This window comes from Galleria mellonella, unplaced genomic scaffold (genome assembly GCF_026898425.1).
Source record: "Galleria mellonella isolate WM207_F2 unplaced genomic scaffold, CSIRO_AGI_GalMel_v1 utg121, whole genome shotgun sequence".
Taxonomy (NCBI): Eukaryota; Metazoa; Arthropoda; class Insecta; order Lepidoptera; family Pyralidae; genus Galleria; species Galleria mellonella.
This window is the reverse complement of record NW_026441983.1, coordinates 666065-684480: the sequence shown is the minus strand read 5'-3', so window position 1 is coordinate 684480 and position 18416 is coordinate 666065. Positions and strand designations below refer to the sequence as shown.

Here is an 18416-nt window from a genome sequence, read left to right as displayed (position 1 = left end):
AGACTATTATCTTAAGCCCCGATAGTGTATTTAAAATAGATATATAAATATGATATAAAATTACTTTTTCTCAAACATGCTTGGAAATGTGAGGATTATTTTGCCGTACTGGCCAGATACATGCGGGCAGCGGCCGGCAAAAGTTGTATGAAAATCCATATCTGTCGTGTTTTGCGGCCAGATAAATTACTATGTAAACTCATATCTATCCTGTAATTTAAAAATGGAATGACCTTTTACTTCGAACCATGGCTACCAAGGAGGTAACTAATAAAAGGTTTTATTTAAATTTCGAACTGGCTTTCACATAGAAAGCTGTTTATTGAAAAAAAAAACAAAGGAACATTATGGTGCGTGAAAAATTGTTATTGTTCGTTATTCGTCATTGAACTTAAAAAGTAAAATTGTGTTTTTGATTTCCGCGCATTGTTTGAGAACAGTACTATACAAGCCTTGGCCACAACTAGGCATTGATGGATTCACTTATGTGTGCCTCGGCTACTCCTCGGCCCACATTTGCACGTTCGTCCATCAATGCCTCAATTACTGGCCGCTGCAGTAATGTACTATTATTGTATTTCTCATTTAAAACATACCTTCAAGTTATTATTATTGATAATACAATTTTTTATTTTATATTTTGAGCTAAGCATACACACCCAGAGAAAAATCAAAACACTCCTTTTTGCTTCGTCGTAGTTGGGTAAAAGTATTAAATCGAGCAGGTTATTTTATGAAAGGGCTTTATTGGCACATATTAAAACCGATTTCTTGTTTTAAGGTTCCGTACCACCAAAAGAATTACTAATGAATACTACCGACAAAGATTTGCATGCTATTGAATATGGCGAAACATACTAAACGTTAAAAAACAAAATATCCTATTATGAAACTGTTTCTGGCGAAAAAAAATATTATTAAGGAAAAAACGGAACCTTTATAGGATCACTTCGCTGTCCGTCTGTCTGTCAAGACCCTTTTTCTTAGAAACGCGTGGTGGTATCAAGTTGATATTAATATCATATAATCAGGTCTGCAATCTCTTGAAGCAGTGAAAAAATCAAGCTTCTAAATCGACGCAATCGAGAGATATGGCCGTTTATGTTCCAATTGTGTCGCACATTTTGACATTTGCAAAGAGAATCAAAACCTATTGGGTACTTCCCGTTGACATACAATCATGAAATTTGGCAAGAAGCAATGTCATGTAGCACAAGTGAAGGGAAAAATTCGAATACTGTAAATATGTAGTTATTTCACAAAAAAAAAAATTCAATTTGTTACGGAACCTTCGTTTCGCGAGTCTGACTCGCACTCGACCGCCTTTTTTTCAGCGTACTGGATGAATTGACATGAAGAAATAAAAAAAAAAACATAAATAGTTTGTAATGACATTGCATAAATAAAAAATTGGTTATAAACTTTTTAAATTTTGACGTATAATTTTAATAAAAGAAATAATAAGGACATCCTTGCCTAATATCCTTGTTAACAAACGTGTAACAATTATAAAATGTTAAACTTTATTGTTTAAATTAGGAATGATCAAATATCACTATCTTTCATCACTTTTCCACCAATATGCCTCTATGATGTCTATGATATATATATATATATATATATATATATATATATATATATATATATATATATATATATATATATATATATATATATAGACTTAGGGGGAAAGGGATTGTTAGCAATGGAGTTCGACATTGCTAGCAATATGCCCTATCAGATCGACCACCACGTGGTTCCCCCTGGAAACCATCGTGTACAATTCTTGTTGAATTCGTCACGATGGGCTAACTGGCCTGCTTCGTCCTCACCTATCATCCTTCACTGGTGCCCCGCCGGTGTATACCGATAGCGCGGGTGGGGTTACCATTCCATTATCAACCATTAAAAAAAAAATATATATATATATATGTAGGCTTGATAGTGGTATTTTTTTTTGATGAGTGAAAATGGTACGGTAACCCCGCCTGCGCTAACGGTATACGCTGGCGGAGCACCAGTGAAGGGTGATAGGTGAGAATGAAAACAGGCCAGTTAGCCTATCATGATGAATTCATTGGGAATTAACCAGGATAGTTTCCAGGGGGAACCGTGAGGAGGTCGACCTGGTCCTGTGGTTTCCTGTGGTCTCCATTACTAACAGTCTCTTTCCCTCCTTGTTTAGAGGGTTGGTTCTTAGTAGTTATCTAGACAGAAAAACCAGTACGTAACATTCCTTCGCACTCTAATCGCAGCTCTGTCCAACAGCATGGACGCACAAATATTTCCCAATGGTGTGTATATGAAGGCAGACATGTTTCTTCAGTTTGGGTTTCGTTTTGAAACATTTTTTACACACATTACAAGTGTACGGCTGTTCACTGCCATGATTCTCCAAGTGTAGTTTCCAATTGTACTTCCTCGTGAAGCACTTCTTGCATATGTCACAGCTGTACGGCTTCTCCTCAGTGTGGGTGGCCAAGTGTGCTTTTAAACTTTGCTTCGAGTTGAAACATTTTTTACACACATCACAACGTATTTTCTCATCCGTGTGTATATGCGAGTGGTGTTTCAAACGTTTCACCGTGAGGAATCTTTTCTTGCACACGTCACAACTGTACGGCTTCTCACCCGTATGTATGTGTGAATGCTCTTCTAAGTGTGCCTTTATTCTGAAACCCCTTTTACATACGTCACAGCTGTATGGCTTTTCACCGGTGTGCGTGGTCAAGTGCTGTTTCAAGTACGCTTTCGTTTTAAATGACTTTTTGCACAAATCGCACGTGTACGGTGTCTCGCTGCTGTGTGTGATCGTGTGCTCTTTTAAATGTGCCCGCGTGTTAAAGCATTTCTTACATATGTCACAAGTGTACGGCCTTTTACCAGTATGTATGTTGGCGTGGTCCTCCAAATGTCCTTTTATCCTGAAGCCTCTTTTGCACACGTCACAACTGTACGGCTTTTCACCGGTATGTATATAGAAGTGATTTTTCAAATATGCTTTTGTTTTGAATGACTTCTGACACACGGTGCACGTGTACGGAGTTTCTCTACTGTGTATACGTGTGTGTTCATTCAAATGCGCTCGTGTGTTGAAACATTTCTGACATACATCACAGCTGTAAGGCTTTGCAGCAGTAGGAACTAGTACATTTTTATTTTTTAAACTTGTTTCAGGCTTGTAAGGTTGTCCAGTATATACTGGTGATGACATATGACATTCTAATGTACCATTTGACTTTGTCTCACATGTACCACTGTCTTGGTGCTTAGAGTTGTGGACATTTTCAGAGTCGATCTCTGGTTTTGAATCACTAGGTTCTACGATCAATTCAGTTTTTATATCATAATTCTCACATTCTTTTGTTGATGGCTGACTATCTTCACCAGAGAATATGTTTATATGGGCCGTTTCCTCATTGGCAACACACTCTGTCTTCATAATACCACTTGTATCTACATCATACTCGACGATTTCTTGTTTAATCAATTGTTTCAGCACAGTGTCTCCTTCTGTTATGGACTGTGGAGACTTTTCGTAAAATATGGGGACGATCTCCTGTTTAGTGCTACAATAGACATGTACACCAGCCCCTGGTGCAATGACTGCATCAGTATCCGACTGTGGCTCCCGAGCCTCCTGCTTGACACGTACGGAGGTCACATCCGGCTGGCTCACCGTCTGTTCCTGGACCACACTTTCACAATACATGTCGGTTATTCGACTGTTCATTAAAGTTGATAATTACTATTAGTAGAATATTCCAAATTTGAAAAATCCTCGACGTTGGCATTTATCACAGAGATTTTTATAAATATCTAAGGAGTGTAAGGCCAGGGTTTTCGAAACAATTCATAAGTAGATTGTTTGATTGTTCACTATAAACGTTTTGTAATTGTTAAAGTAATATACGAATGAGTAAAGTAATAATTTTGCTGGATATTTTCGGCATATAAACTCGTTGAAACAGCCAATAATCGATACAATTAAATAATACAGCTATTAGTTTATTGATTAGATAAGGAAAGGATAAATTGATAGAATAACAGAACCCATTGACACACCTTTACAAATGACAGTTTACAGATGACAGAGTCGTGATAAATGAACGTAGTGCTCTGTATGACAATGACATTAGACATTATCTGTGGAAAAGAGTCCAAACTATCTCAACTCAACAAACGTGGATAAGTCCAAAACAAGTCCGAAAATTAACTATTTGTGATAAATTTCATTATTTATTTCTTTATCAGACAAAAGACCGACATTCTGTATAGACATATGCTTTTCCGTATTTTATCTGGATATGGGAGTAAAATAAGATCTAAGTTTCAAGTTTTACAGTACATAATTTCTAATTGCATAAAGGCATTAAACAACTATAATCTAAGGAAATAACGTAGATAATATCAAACTGCAATAATTTCGGCTTATAAGTTTAAATTATGGCTGACAGTCTCCCTAATCTATGGAAACCATTTGTAACACAACAGAATTCCCGCGAACCCTTCAGAATTATTAGAAAACGTTAAAACATTATCTCTCTGTCTATATTTTCATTAAAAATCAGGTTAAGATTTAATTTCTTTCTCCTTTTTAAAAAAATGCCATATCAGATTAGGCTGTATGGGCTTCGTTCTCTTTGCCTATCCTTGTATAAAAAGGATAAATAAGAAAAAGGCTGGAAGGCGGGAAATGTATTTGGCGAGCGCGTATTTTATTTTGAATTAATTAAAATATTTATTTCTAGGGCTGATTTGGCGTGGCAATTAATAAAATAATATCTTAAATTTTTAAACTTTGAAATGTAACTAATTTTAAGACAATATAGTTGGTTAGAATAAAATGTGCTGTACCTAAATATAACATAAATCAGGGTACATTGTTAGCAATGGGACTGATAGTTCATATTACTAACAACCCTGGAAAGGAAACCGTCGCCTATAGACTTGAGCTTGTTTACTACTCCTTCACATATAATAAAATTAAACACAACACTTGTGTCTGTATATGAAAAATTTGTCGAAATTTTACTCGGTGTATGTTTTTTTTTAAATTACGACTTCATCGTGGCTCGAAGAACGGCTGAAATAATAATAATAGTTCGTTTTGAGAACTGACATGTCATTGTGACGTTGCCATAAGGTTTTTTTTTTATCATATCAGCCAATTAACTGTCCAATGCTGAACATAGGTCTTCTCTTGTTGGTTTTGGCAATAGTTGCCACGCTTGGCAGGCAGGTTGGCGACCGCAATTTGGCTTTGGTGATGTTTTAAGAGGGACGCTGCTGCCCGTCCCTTAGTTGCCTCTTACGACACCCACGGGAAAGGGGTGGCCTATTCTATACCGGGAGCCACATGGCAATATATATATATACATATATATATATTTTAAGAGGTCGGTAGGTTATGAAATTAAACTCGTGTCATTATAGGGGAATCCAACTCATGTATTAACAGTTTCACAACTTTAAAATTAAAATACATTTGTATTAAAGCGACTCACCAAATTATACGTCTTTACTGATCAATGTTCAATCCACAACTGTCAACAGTTGGTCGTTACTTCTAGTTTTTATGTCGACTATTTTGGCGGGTAAATAATTATTCCGGAAATGACAAATAACCATTTTGCGGTTAAATCAAATCAGCAACGGTGGCATTTGACAATTTGTTGTGTTATGATACAAATATAATAAAATATTGACATACTAAATGTATATACATATATACACACACACGCACGCATGCACGCATGCACGCACGCACGCACGCACGCACTCACACACACTCACACACACACACACACACACACACACACACACACACACACACACACACACACACACACACATATATATGTGTAATCGTATTGACGTCTTTTTTCGCTCCAACCTTTTGTCAACGTTTGCCGCCATTTTTCGAGCTTGTGTCTAGAGTCAATAAAATGTCTTTTTTTTTACAAACACATATATAAATTATTTTTGGTGATCGTATTGACGTTCTATTATGAAAATAAATCACATTTTTACCAAACACAACCAATCGATAATTTATTTTGTGATTTAAAGATACATACATATGATTTGGCGGGAAAATACAATGTGTTCCTCTATTATAAACATATCTGTCATGTCTATAGACATACAAAACATAAGTTCCTTTCTTCGAAACATGAAGGGGCACCAGCAAATCCTAAATTTTTCACATATTATTATTATTTGGAAAACCTGCCACTGGATAATTTTGACAACAAAAAATTTTTAAGCCACTACGCCTGCCCATATTCATATTTTTTTTTTACCATACCATTATCACCTAGATAATGGTATGGTAACCCCGCCTGCGCTATCGGTATACACCGGCGGGGTACCAGTGAAGGATGATAGGTGAGGACGAAGCAGGTAAGTTAGCCCATCATGACGAATTCAACAATAAACCAATCAAGATGGTTTCCAGGGGGAACCGCGAGGAGCTCGACCTGATAGAGTTTATTGCCAGCAATGGGATTGATAACCCCCATTACTAACAACCGTAATTGAGATGGTTTGCTAGTAGTTGCCACGTATGGCAGGTAGCAACCGTAGGCTTCAGAGATGTTTTAAGGGGGACGCTGCTGCCCGTCCCTCGCCGTCCCTTAGTCGCCTCTTACGACAGCCACGGGCCCGTTCTATGCCGGGACCACACGGCAGACTGTACACTACTACAGAGTAACCATTATTTACAATACTGGTGCAGTATTTCGAGTCAATTCATTAAGAAATACACTTCTTGTACATCAGACGGACGAGTTTCCTCACCGGGCGTCGCCTGCGGCTGTACCTGCGAGAAGAAGGGTGATAATGGAATAGGGGAGACCAGAAGGAGACTTTGTACGACAGTCGTTTGCTTGGGTACCACTGTCCCATTCGTGTTTCTACCGTGAAGCAGTTGTGTTTGCATGGCTGTGTTTCGGTTTGAAGGGATGGCATGGCAGGATTTGAAGGGAAGGATATGGCAGTGAATTTACAGGGTAGAGAGGAATAACACCTGAGTTCTCGGGAATGGCAACGCATGGGGGGTATCATGGGCGAAACGGTATACTCTGTTATGTCCATGGTACTTTTTTAAATTGATAATTATGGTATGGTAACCCCGCCTGCGCTATCGGTATATACTAGCGGGGCACCAGTGAGAGGTGATAGGTGACAATGAAAGGGCAGGTCAGCTAGCCCATCGTGACGAATTCAACGATAAATTAGTCACGATAGTTTCCAGGGGGAACCGCGTGGAGGTCGACCTGATAGTAATGGGGACTAACCTCCCCATTACTAACATATTAGTATTATTAAGTGACCACACCTCAAACTTGTCTATGACGCCCTGCTCCTGCCGGGGCACCGCATGAGTCCTGGTCAGGTGGCGCCGCACTGTGGCGGGGCTGCGGAACACGTCCCGGCACACCGGGCACACGTACCGGTGGCGCTTCTCGCGGTGCACCTTGAACTCGTGATGCTGGAGTAGACGTTTGGACTTCTCGCGTTTGTTGCAGATGGTACACTGTTGGTAAACACATACATAATAAGGGGGAAAGAGATTGTTACACCCTATCAGGTAGACCTCCATGCAGTTCCTGGAAATCACAACGGTTTCCAGAGGGAACCGCGCGTAAACCATCCTTGTTTAATTGGCCATTAGGGGCCTACTAACCTGCCATCATCCTCACCTGTCACCTCTCATTGGTACCCCGCCAGCGTATACCGATAACTTTTTTTTATACAACTTAGAATAGCAAACAAGCTGACGGCCCACCTGATGGAAAGTGGTAACCGTCGCCTATAGACATGAGCAGTACCGTGGACATAACAGAGTATACTGTTTCGCCCACGATACCCCCCATGTGTTGCCATTCCTGAGGACTCAGGTGCTATTCTTCTGTACCGTGTAAATTCACGCCATATCCCATCCTTCAAACCGAAACACAGCCATGCAAACACAGCTGCTTCACGGTTGAAACACGAATGGGACAGAGGTACCCAAGCAATCGACTTTTGTACAAAGTCTCCTCTGGCATGATGGGCTAACTGGTCTATTTTCATTCTCATCTATCACCCTTCACTGGTGCTCCGCCAGCGTATCCCGTTAGCGCAGGCGGGGCTACCATACCATTTTCACCCATCAAACATATGGGTTCAGGAGGATGTGTGTGTGTGTGTGTGTGTGTGCGCGCGTGTACGTGCGTGTGCGTGTGTGTGTGATATTCTATCGGTATTTTGTTCAGAGGCAGACCGTCTAGAATACTTACTTGGTAGTTACTCTCAGGCAGGTGTATGGCCATGTGTTGAACGAGATTCGAGCGCCGGTGGAATGCGAGCCCGCATTGGTCGCAAATGTATGGCTTCTCGCCTGTATGCCGTCGCTCGTGGACCTAGTGGTTACATTGAATTTTTTGGTTATATACATGGAGTGTATCAATAACAGAGGGTTCACCATGAAATGAAAATCCAAAATTTCGGGTCCGAACGAAATTACATTTATATGTATTTTTGGCCGAGCGGTCCCGGCATAAAATAGGCCACCCCTTTCTGTCCCGTGAGTGTCGTAAGAGGTGGCTAAAGAAACTTAATGCTCGAGAGATAGGGGGGATGGGAGAGCGTCCCTCTTAAAACATCACCAAAGACTACCAGCGGTTGCCAACTAGCCTGCCAAACGTGACAACTACTGGCAAACCCCCCACATGGAGGAGGCTATGTTCAGCAGTGGTCAGTTATTAGCTGATACAATATAAAGAAAGTGACGTGGTCCCGGCATAGAATGGACCACCCCCTCCTCTCCCGTTGCTGTCTTAAGAGGCGACTGAGGGGTCGAGAGATGGGCAGCAGCGTCCCTCTTAAAACAGGGAATGATACAATATAAAGGAAGTGAGGGGAAATAGTGACTTCTCCTATGGTTAAACCATGCAGATGATTTTGAGAATAAACTAAACTACTTTGAGGGCCATGCAAACTCCTTTAATTATACAGACGATTTGATAGTTCATTCAAATTACTTTGAGAATCATGTGAACTACTATGAGAACCATGTGGGTGATTATGAAAGGTAGGCAAAGTTTTTATATACAACTTAGAATGGCAAACAAGCTGACGGCCCATCTGATGGAAAGTGGTAACCGCCGCCTATAGACATGAGCAGTACCGTGGACATAACAGAGTATACTGTTTCGCCCATGATACCCCCCATGCGTTGCCATTCCTGAGGACTCAGGTGTTATTCCTCTGTACCGTGTAAATTCACGCCCTATCCCACCCTTCAAACCGAAACACAGCCATAGTTCATTCAAATTACTTTGAGAAACATGTGTACTACTTTGAGGACCATGCGGATGACTATGAAAGACATACAAACTATTTTGAGAGCCATGTAAGAAGCGACAGAGTTCACGATAGTGACTTACCACTAAAGCGTCCTTCGTGGCTGAACTGTAGTCACAGTATACGCAAAAGTGGACCCGCTCGTGTCCGTGCCGCGCTCGCTTGTGTGCCAGCAGCAAGTGATAGCTGAGACACCTTTTACCGCATGTCTGTATAGGACCACATATCCTTAATAATATAAGAGAGAAAAAGAGAGAGAGAGAGAGAGAAAGAGAGAGAGAGAGAGAGGAAAGAGAGAGAGAGAGAGAAGAGAGAGAGAGAGAGAGAAAGAGGAGACAGAGAGAGAGAGGAGAAGGGAGAGAGGAAAGAGGACAGAGAGAGAGAAAAGAGGAGAGAGAGAGAGAGAGAGAGAGAGGAGAGAGAGGGAGAGAGAGAGAGAGAGAGAGGGAAAGAGAGAGAGAGAGAGAGAGAGAGAGAGAGAGAGAGGAAAGAGAGAGAGAGAGAGAGAGAGAGAGAGAGAGAGAGAGAGAGAGAGAGAGAGAGAGAGGAAAGAGAGAGAGAAAAGAGAGAGAGAGAGAGGAAAGAGGAGAGAGAGAGGAAAGAGGAGAGAGAGAGAGAGAGAGAGAGAGAGAAAGAGAGAGAGAGAGAGAGAGAAAGAGGAGAGAGAGAGAGAGAAAGAGGTGATAGAGGAGGGAGAAACAGATAGGAGGGAGAAAGAGGGAGGAGAGAGAGGAGGGAGAAAGAGAGAAGAGGGAAAAAGAGACAGGAGAGAAAGGTAGTAATAATTTAATTAAAGACTCGTGCAAAAAAGAGATATAATAAAATTGTAACTGGACGATATCTGTACATGGGAGATATTTGAGAAAAATTCATATGAGGGTAGACGGGGGGGGGGGGATAAGACTAGAAGAAATTAAAACCTTACTTTTTAACATTTTTGTCTGTCCCTTTATCTGTATGATTGTTCTGGCATCACGCAAACACTAATGCATCAAATTGGATACAGTTTTCACAATGAAGAGACTTAATGAAAATCATGGTGAGCGGCAAGAGTTCCACCGACAAGAGTGCTGCTCTTAAATATAATGAAGTAATATATCCTTGTGGTCCTGACATCATATCCTAATAGACCACCCCTGGGGGGAAAGGGATTGTTAGTAATGGAGACTGAGAATCCCATTGTTAGCAATATACCCAACCAGGTCGACCTCCTCGCAGTTCCCCCTGGAAACTATCATGGTTAATTCCTGATGAGTTCATCATGATGTGCTAACTGGCCTGTTTTCATTCTCATCTATCACCCTTCACTGGTGCTCCGCCAGCGTATCCCGTTAGCGCAGACGGGGTTACCATACCATTTTCACCCATCAAAAAAATAGGCCACCCCTTCCTTTCCCGTGGGTGTCGTAAGAGATGATTAGGGGAAGACGAGGGATGGGCAGCAGCGTCCCTTTTAAAACATCTCCCAAGCCTAACTAATGTTGTCAAGTGGCAATTACTGGGAATTCACATTTTATGGAGAAGACTTATGTCCAGCAGTGGACAGTTAACGGTTGGTGATGATGTGACGACTTCAAATGCATTGCAGGGAGTCAGTGGATGCAGGTGGCTCAGGACCGTTCCTTATGGTAGTCTATGGGGAGGCTTATGTCCAGCTGTGGACGTTACCTCACAAACACAATAGTTTGTATGGAAGTTGATGTGCGCGCGCAGTGTATGTTTATTCTTGTATTCCTTCTCACACATATGGCACTTGTATGTACCATTCTCGGTTATTATAGTTGGGTTTCTTTGTATGGATTTCTGGAAATAAGTAACACGTTTAATTCAAGATGTAATTAACACATTGAGGTTGAGGTTGGCCATGGTTTGCCGGATCAGCTAGTATTACATATGTTTAGATAAATAGATAGATAGGTAATAGGGTATTTGCATTACTTCAAGCACACAAATTAAAACATATACCAGAGGGAGACTGTACAAAAGTCAATTGCTTGGGTACCTCTGTCCCATTCGTGTTTCAACCGTGAAGCAGTTGTGTTTGCATGGCTGTGTTTCGGTTTGAAGGGTGGGATATGGCGTGAATTTACTGGGTACAGAGGAATAACACCTGAGTCCTCAGGAATGGCAACGCATGGGGGGTATCATGGGCGAAACAGTATACTCTGTTATGTGCACGGTACTGCTCATGTCTATAGGCGACGGTTACCACTTTCTATCAGGTGGGCCGTCAGCTTGTTTGCCATTTAAGTTGTATAAAAAAAAATAGATAATACATAAAAAGCGAGATAACATAAATGATAAAAAAAAAATACATATGTAAAGCTAAATACAATTTTTTATTACAAAATGGCCACAACTCAGTTTACTGCTTCGCCCTCAAAAGAGCAAAGCACTGATATTCTGTTGCGGCCAAAGGGGATAGGGTAACGATAAAACAATACTACCAGATTATCCGTACAGTAAACAGACAGATATGACAGTCTATCTAGAGCAGTGATTCTCAACCACTGTGCCGCGGCACTTTTGTGTGCTGCCAAATTTTGCAAGTATTTAAAATTTTTGTCATAAACTATTTATGCAGTGTGTTGTAGTAAGTAAATAATTTTTAACTTTTCCTTTGTGTGCCGCCAAATTTTGAAATCGTTAAATATGTGCCGCAACAAAAGAAGGTTGAGAACCACTGGTCTAGAGCATACCTTTTTAAACTTCTGCATGAGCTCATCATGTTTAACTTTTATATAGTCATGATCATTATGAATTTCATGTTGATAAAGCCCATAGTCAAAGCCCACGCTTTGGTTGCTAACTGGGGGGGCTCCACCAATCTTCCGGGCTTTCTTCTTTGACAGCATGCCGAGCAGCCTTTTCTCTGCATTTACACTCTTGAACCTGAATTCCAATGCTGAATTCATAATTTCAATACATTTTGTACATATTTTTTGTGGGAGACCATCATTCATTTTTATCTGAAAATATTATAGACATACAATTAAATTTATTTCATAGTAATATAACATATAAAATGTATGGCTGGTTTTAAAACAAAACTTAAGAACTTTTATTTGAGCAAGTTGTCATCTTCTTAATATGTTTATATGTCTGGTTAGCATACTTATTTCTTGCATATTTTTCGTGAACAGTATTTATATATTTTTATGTATTTGTGTAGGCGTTTATATGCATGTATGTATATGTGTATATGTATGTATGTGTATGTATGTATATGTGTGTGTAGGTGTATATGTGTATATATATATATATATAATGAGTAGGGATAATATTTATATTATTACATGTATCACATCTCCCATATTTAGAACTGACAAAATTTTTCATCGTGCCTCCCAGCAAATTGTTTATAATTACTCCTCTCAATCCAAAGGTTGCCTGCAAGAGATCGCTCTTAGCGATAAGTTCGCCCATTGTTTTCTCATTGTGATTATTTCTTGTAATTGTTTATATTTATAATAAGTTTACTATTGTAATCTTTTGGAGGAAACAATAAAGTGTATCTATCTATCTATAACATTTTTTTCTACTATTGAAAGGGTTCTGTGACTGATTACAATCTCACATAATGGGAAGTGATAAATGTGGCCTAAGATGGAGCTCTCAGGCCCACGAATAGCCTATTCACATTTTCCTTAAATTTGTGCAAGTTATATTTAGTTGAAAAAACATAAAAAGGGAGAGAGTTCCCCGCCTTGGCTGTACACATGATGAAAGATTGTATAAAATATGATATTTTTTTAAATTATATAAGTAAAAAAATTATATAATCATAAATATACAACAAAATAACAAGTCAATGATAATTTTTTTTTGATGGGTGAAAATGGTATTGTAACCCAGCCAGCGCTAATGGGATACGCTGGCGGAGCACCAGTGAAGGGTGATAGATGAGAATGAAAACAGGCCAGTTAGCACATCATGATAAATTCATTAGGAATTTACAATGATAGTTTCCAGAGGGAACCGCGAGGAGGTCGACCTGGTTAGGTATATTGCTAGCAATGGGATTCTTAGTCTCCATTACTAACAATCCTTTTCCCCCTACTATATATATATTAAACGCCTGAACCAATTTAAATTTCGTACACGAATAGATTATATCCTAACTTAACATATAGGTCACTTTATATATTCATGGACAGGTGTAAAACCGCGGGAAAAAAGTAGTAACATAATTATTTTGTAATAAGACAAACTATGTGAACGGATTTAATATCAAGTTTTTACCTCTAATCCGGTAAGCATTTTCAAATCCTCCGTTCTTTTCTGTTCTGTTTCCTTACTGTAGAAAAGAGACACCAAGCCATCAGTACTCAAACATGTTCTACAAATCTCTGTATTAGATTTTTTCTTTTTTCTTCTCGTAACAGGCACTTTAGGGGCATTCCTTTGCCTAGTATTCATACGGTTTAAAAATAAGACGGCAAGCATTTGAAAAATGGAGAACAAATTGTTTATGTTACGATTATTTTAACGTATTATTAATGCTTAATTGTAAATGTAAACAGTGGCAATTGTAGGTACAATTGTTCCGAAGTTGTACATTAACGTGGAAATAATTTATTTTACAAGTCTAAAGTCTATGTAATAAAATATATTTACTAATTTGTATTTAAATAAAGATTTTATACACTTTTAATCGTTGTTTACATTTGTTGTTGTTTTATTTCTCCTAATTGTCACTCGTAGTTGTCAATTTAGTGCCAACCGTAAGAAGAAGGAATCTTTGTGCCAACCTCACTCAAGAAGATGTCATATGCCATAGATAGTAGAAATAAATAAGCTGAATATTTTTAATGTAAATTATAGACAAAACAGGCATCTTGTATCTACAAAAACAGTCAGATAGGCATCTGAGAATAACGAGTTCTAATCAGGTGCTTCGATTTATATATCTGTCAAGCCTGTCTCTCATTATGATAGGCAGATACAATGGAACGCCAAAAGTTTTGATCCATTATAAACAAGACGTTTTTTTAATGAGTGAAAATGGAATGGTAACCCCGCCTGCGTTATCAGTATACGCTGGCGGGGTACCAGTGAGATAGATGAGGATGAAAGCAGATCAGTTAGCCTATTGTAAAAAATTCCGTGAGAATTAACCACGATGGTTTCCAAAGGGAACCGCGTGGAGATCGACCTGTGATAGGGTACATTGCAGGCAATGGAACTGTTAGATCCCATTACTAACAATCCCCTTCCCCCAAACAAGACATTGTATTAGAATTACAATATCCTCTTCAGTGCATATGCGAGCACAAAATGTTTAAGATTAGAACAGTAAATTTAAAGTTCTCTGCTAATTCTAACCTCTATACCAGTGTTTCTAGCAATGCTGTGTTTCGGTTTGAATATGATAATTGTAACAGACCGTTGTTGGAAAATGTTTTTGGTGTTTATCAAAATGAAACGGACACTGGCAAGACACTCTTTTTTATTCAATTCACAAAACAACTAACAACAACTAACAACTCGTGCACACACGTGTCACAGGGCATTCGTTCGGCGCATGCGCGCCGGCATTAATTCAATCAAATACTAACAGATGGCGCTAGTGGTTACAATTATAACATTTTACGAGGTGCGAGGTGCATCGCTTACAATAATGAAATTACACAGTAAAAGCATAACACCAGATAATTACCAGTAGGAGACTTTGTACAAAAGTCGTTTGCTTGGCCACCTCTGTCTCATGCGTGTTTCTACCGTGAAGCAGTTGTGTTTGCATGGCTGTGTTTCGGTTTGAAGGGTGGGATATGGCGTGAATTTACACGGTACAGAGGAATAACATCTGAGTCCTCAGGAATGGCAACGCATGGGGGGTATCATGGATGAAACAGTATACTCTGTTATGTCCATGGTACTGCTCATGTCTATAGGCGACGGTTACCACTTTTCATCAGGTGGGCCGTCAGCTTGTTTGCCATTCTAAGTTGTATAAAAAAAAAACCTTCAGTTTGGAGGAAGAGAGGATTGGTAGTAACTTGAATTAACAATCTCATTGCTAGCAATGTACCCTATTAGGTAGACTTCCACGCGGTTTCCCCTGGAAAATATTGTAATCGATTTATTGTTAGTCACGATGGGCTAACTGACCTGCTTCATCCTCACCTTATCATCCTTCACTGGTGCCTCGCCAGTTTATATCGTTAGTATAGTGGGGTAACCATTCCATTATCAACCATTAAAAAAAATTCTTTCAGTCCTCAGGAAAATGGCTATATGTATCATGGGCGAAGTACTTTATACTCTGTTATGTTCATGGTACTACTCATGTCTACAGGCGACGGTTACCGTTTTCCAGCAGGTAGGTCGTCATTTTGCTATTCTAAGCTGCATAAAAAATAAATGTATTGATATCAGACAAGATGGAAGCGTAATCCAAAGAGAATCAGAACCCTACAATCAGGTACTATAAACGAAAATTTGTTTAAGCAAAAACTATATGAAATTGAGATTTGTTAAGGAAATTAGGTACATGCGTACCATAGGACATTGGCGGGGAAGGCATTCTTAGTAAAGAAAACTATTGCTAGCAATAAACCTAACCAGGTCGACCTCCACATGGTGAATTTATCGTGCCGAATTCAAGGTATATTCATCACGATAGGTTAATTGACCCTATTTTTCCATCATTAGCTATTATTTCTAATCATTAATCATATAAATGGAAATACTGTTCACATACATACAAAAACACACACACACACACACACACACACACACACACACACAGAGAGAGAGAGAGAGAGAGAGAGAGAGAGAGAGAGAGAGAGAGAGAGAGACTGAGACACACACACAGAGAGAGACACACACACAAAAAAACACACACAGACACACACCACACATACGCATGCACACACACACATATTCATAATACTTATTTATACATGTGTATTGGTGGCGAGATCTAAATGAAATAATTGCATTATACAAATTAGTTACACAATTGTCAGTACTGCTAAAAAGCCTATGTTTAATATCTATATGCATGTATATGATAACGCGAGTACTGCTTCCTACAGGACAGGCTTGGCCTAGTGTAGGAAGCAATTATAAATTCAGTGCAAATACAAACATACTTTGTTAAATAAATATATCTTTATCTTATTTATTTCTCACTGGTGCTCCACTGGCGTATATCGTTAGCGTGGGTGGGGTTACCATTCCATTATCATCTCAAAGACAGATTTAGACGGTCGAAGCTGTGGAAAAAAATCTGAAATAATACTTCGAAATAATGTTATTTACCTTCCCTTTAATATGCTTAGTTGCTGATAGTTAGATTTCACACATTTTTAATCACAATTTGTCGATTATTATATTTGATTATGCCGATCGCGGTCGATACTTCTTGTAGGAAACATATACCTTTCTCATAATCTCCGAACAGGGCTTCGGTAAATGTCTGGGGTAATTCAGAGTAATCAGATATAGCCCGTTTACAGAAATCATTGCTACGTCTTTACCTCTTTCATTATTAGTCAGTTTGAACTTGCAAATTTCTTTATTGCATTCCGCAATTTCTTTCAGAGACTTACGAGGCATAAACAATGGGTTCAGTTTATGCACATTGCTCGAATCGTGAATTCGGGTTGAAGATTTAGTCTCGTCGCTTGATTATTTGGCGTCAAAATTCAAATTGGCCATAGTCGAATAGTAGCAAGCCAGGATCGTGTCCATTGGTGGACAGAAACGCCTTTGGAGATTCGGTTTCGGTTTGTTAAATGGATTTGTTTGGACTAAATTTGAATTGACCTCGTTTGTGAACGCTGGAGCTGCTGGTGTGAATCTAGAGGTGTGGATTTTAGAATAGGCGCTACTAGTTTGGTCTTTTGAGTTAGCTGCTCTTGCGGCTCGACAATTCGTACAGAAGCAGGTCGGGTTTGCATCTTTGAAGGAAAGTGGGGGGACAACGTAGCATTTGGAACAGGAGCTTACCGGTCCTAATGGACCCGACTGTATGCAGGGGCCGCTTGGTTTTACAGAGCTGTACATGGGGAAGGGAGGGCATGGGCAATTGTAGCAGGGCCGGAGGGACGGACTACAAACAGGGCTGTCTGTAGCAAGAATCGTATGGGCCACAAGGACAAGATGGGCTGTAGAGTCCACATGGGCCGCAGGGACCACATGATTCGCAAGGACCATAAGGTCCGCATGAGCCGCAAGGACCACAAAGCCCACATGGGCCGCAAGGACTACAAGATCCACAAGGCCCGTAGGGCCCATATCCACATGGTCCACATGGCCCACATGGCCCACATGGCCTACATGGCCTACATTCACAAGGTCTGCATGGTCCACACGGTCCACATCCACAAAGTCCGCATGACTCACATGGGCCGCACACACATGGCCCAACACCGCATGGTCCACAAGGGCCATTTTGTTTCTTCGGGTTTGGTCTGCACGGCCCACCAGGAGTGACGGGGCCTCCACAACTACTAGGTCCAGTTTGTACATGATAAGGTCCACAGAACCAGAAACCGTAAGGATAAGAGTAATAACCAGTCATATACTGGATGCAACGTGCTGGAGTATTACACGGAGCAGGCAGGTAGCATCTACATGGGAATGGACAGCCGCATATACTGCAAAGTTCTTTGAGAATATCGGCAGTGCTCTGTTTTCCTTCTGGAGGTTTCGATGCGTCTATAGATGGAACGAACGCAGTACTCTTAATGGGGTAACAGCACTGCTTGACTGCGAACGGTGTATGTCTGTGATGAGAACAATTCCGATTGGGGAAGATGGCAGACTGCGTCCGAGGCAATTCGTAAAACATTTTTTCTTCGCTAGTTTGGGATACGTCGTGTTGATGATACAAGAAGCACGGGCAAGACATGCTTTTATATAGCCGATTTGTCTTTGGCGGTGTCTCCTCAGTTTTTGGCGTGCGCTTCTTCACTTTCAACAGCGGTATGTCAAGAAATGCTTTGTTTAGATGCTCTCGTAAGCCCATCTTCTTGGTGGCATTTGCTGAAACGACGAGCGGTACTGTGATCACAATCCTAAAGAATTTTAAGAGGGAGTGGTAAAGGTAAATAAAA

General features: G+C 40.0%; 1 protein-coding gene across 1 annotated transcript; it reads right to left on the bottom strand.

Moving 5' to 3' along the window:
- Nucleotides 1-1414: 1414 nt before the first annotated feature.
- Nucleotides 1415-14060, bottom strand: LOC113517925 (zinc finger protein 250-like). The gene is made up of 7 exons (XM_052897925.1): nucleotides 13594-14060; nucleotides 12051-12320; nucleotides 11020-11154; nucleotides 9435-9560; nucleotides 8286-8408; nucleotides 7343-7540; nucleotides 1415-3745 (listed from the first exon to the last, which is right to left on the bottom strand). Exons 1-7 carry the CDS (start codon nucleotides 13795-13797, stop codon nucleotides 2246-2248), a joined length of 2556 nt encoding a protein of 851 aa, XP_052753885.1. The 5' UTR covers nucleotides 13798-14060; the 3' UTR covers nucleotides 1415-2245.
- Between the last annotated feature and the right edge of the window lie 4356 nt (nucleotides 14061-18416).

Coding starts and splice junctions, on each gene's coding strand:
- LOC113517925 (XM_052897925.1), bottom strand. CDS start 13,797: ATGCTTGCCGTCTTATTTTTAAACCGTATGAATACTAGGCAAAGGAAT. Junction 11,155..12,050: donor TCATGCAGAAGTTTAAAAAG/GTATGCTCTAGA, acceptor ACTTATTTCCAG/AAATCCATACAAAGAAACCC. Junction 3,746..7,342: donor GCGTCATAGACAAGTTTGAG/GTGTGGTCACTT, acceptor TACTAATAGTAA/TTATCAACTTTAATGAACAG.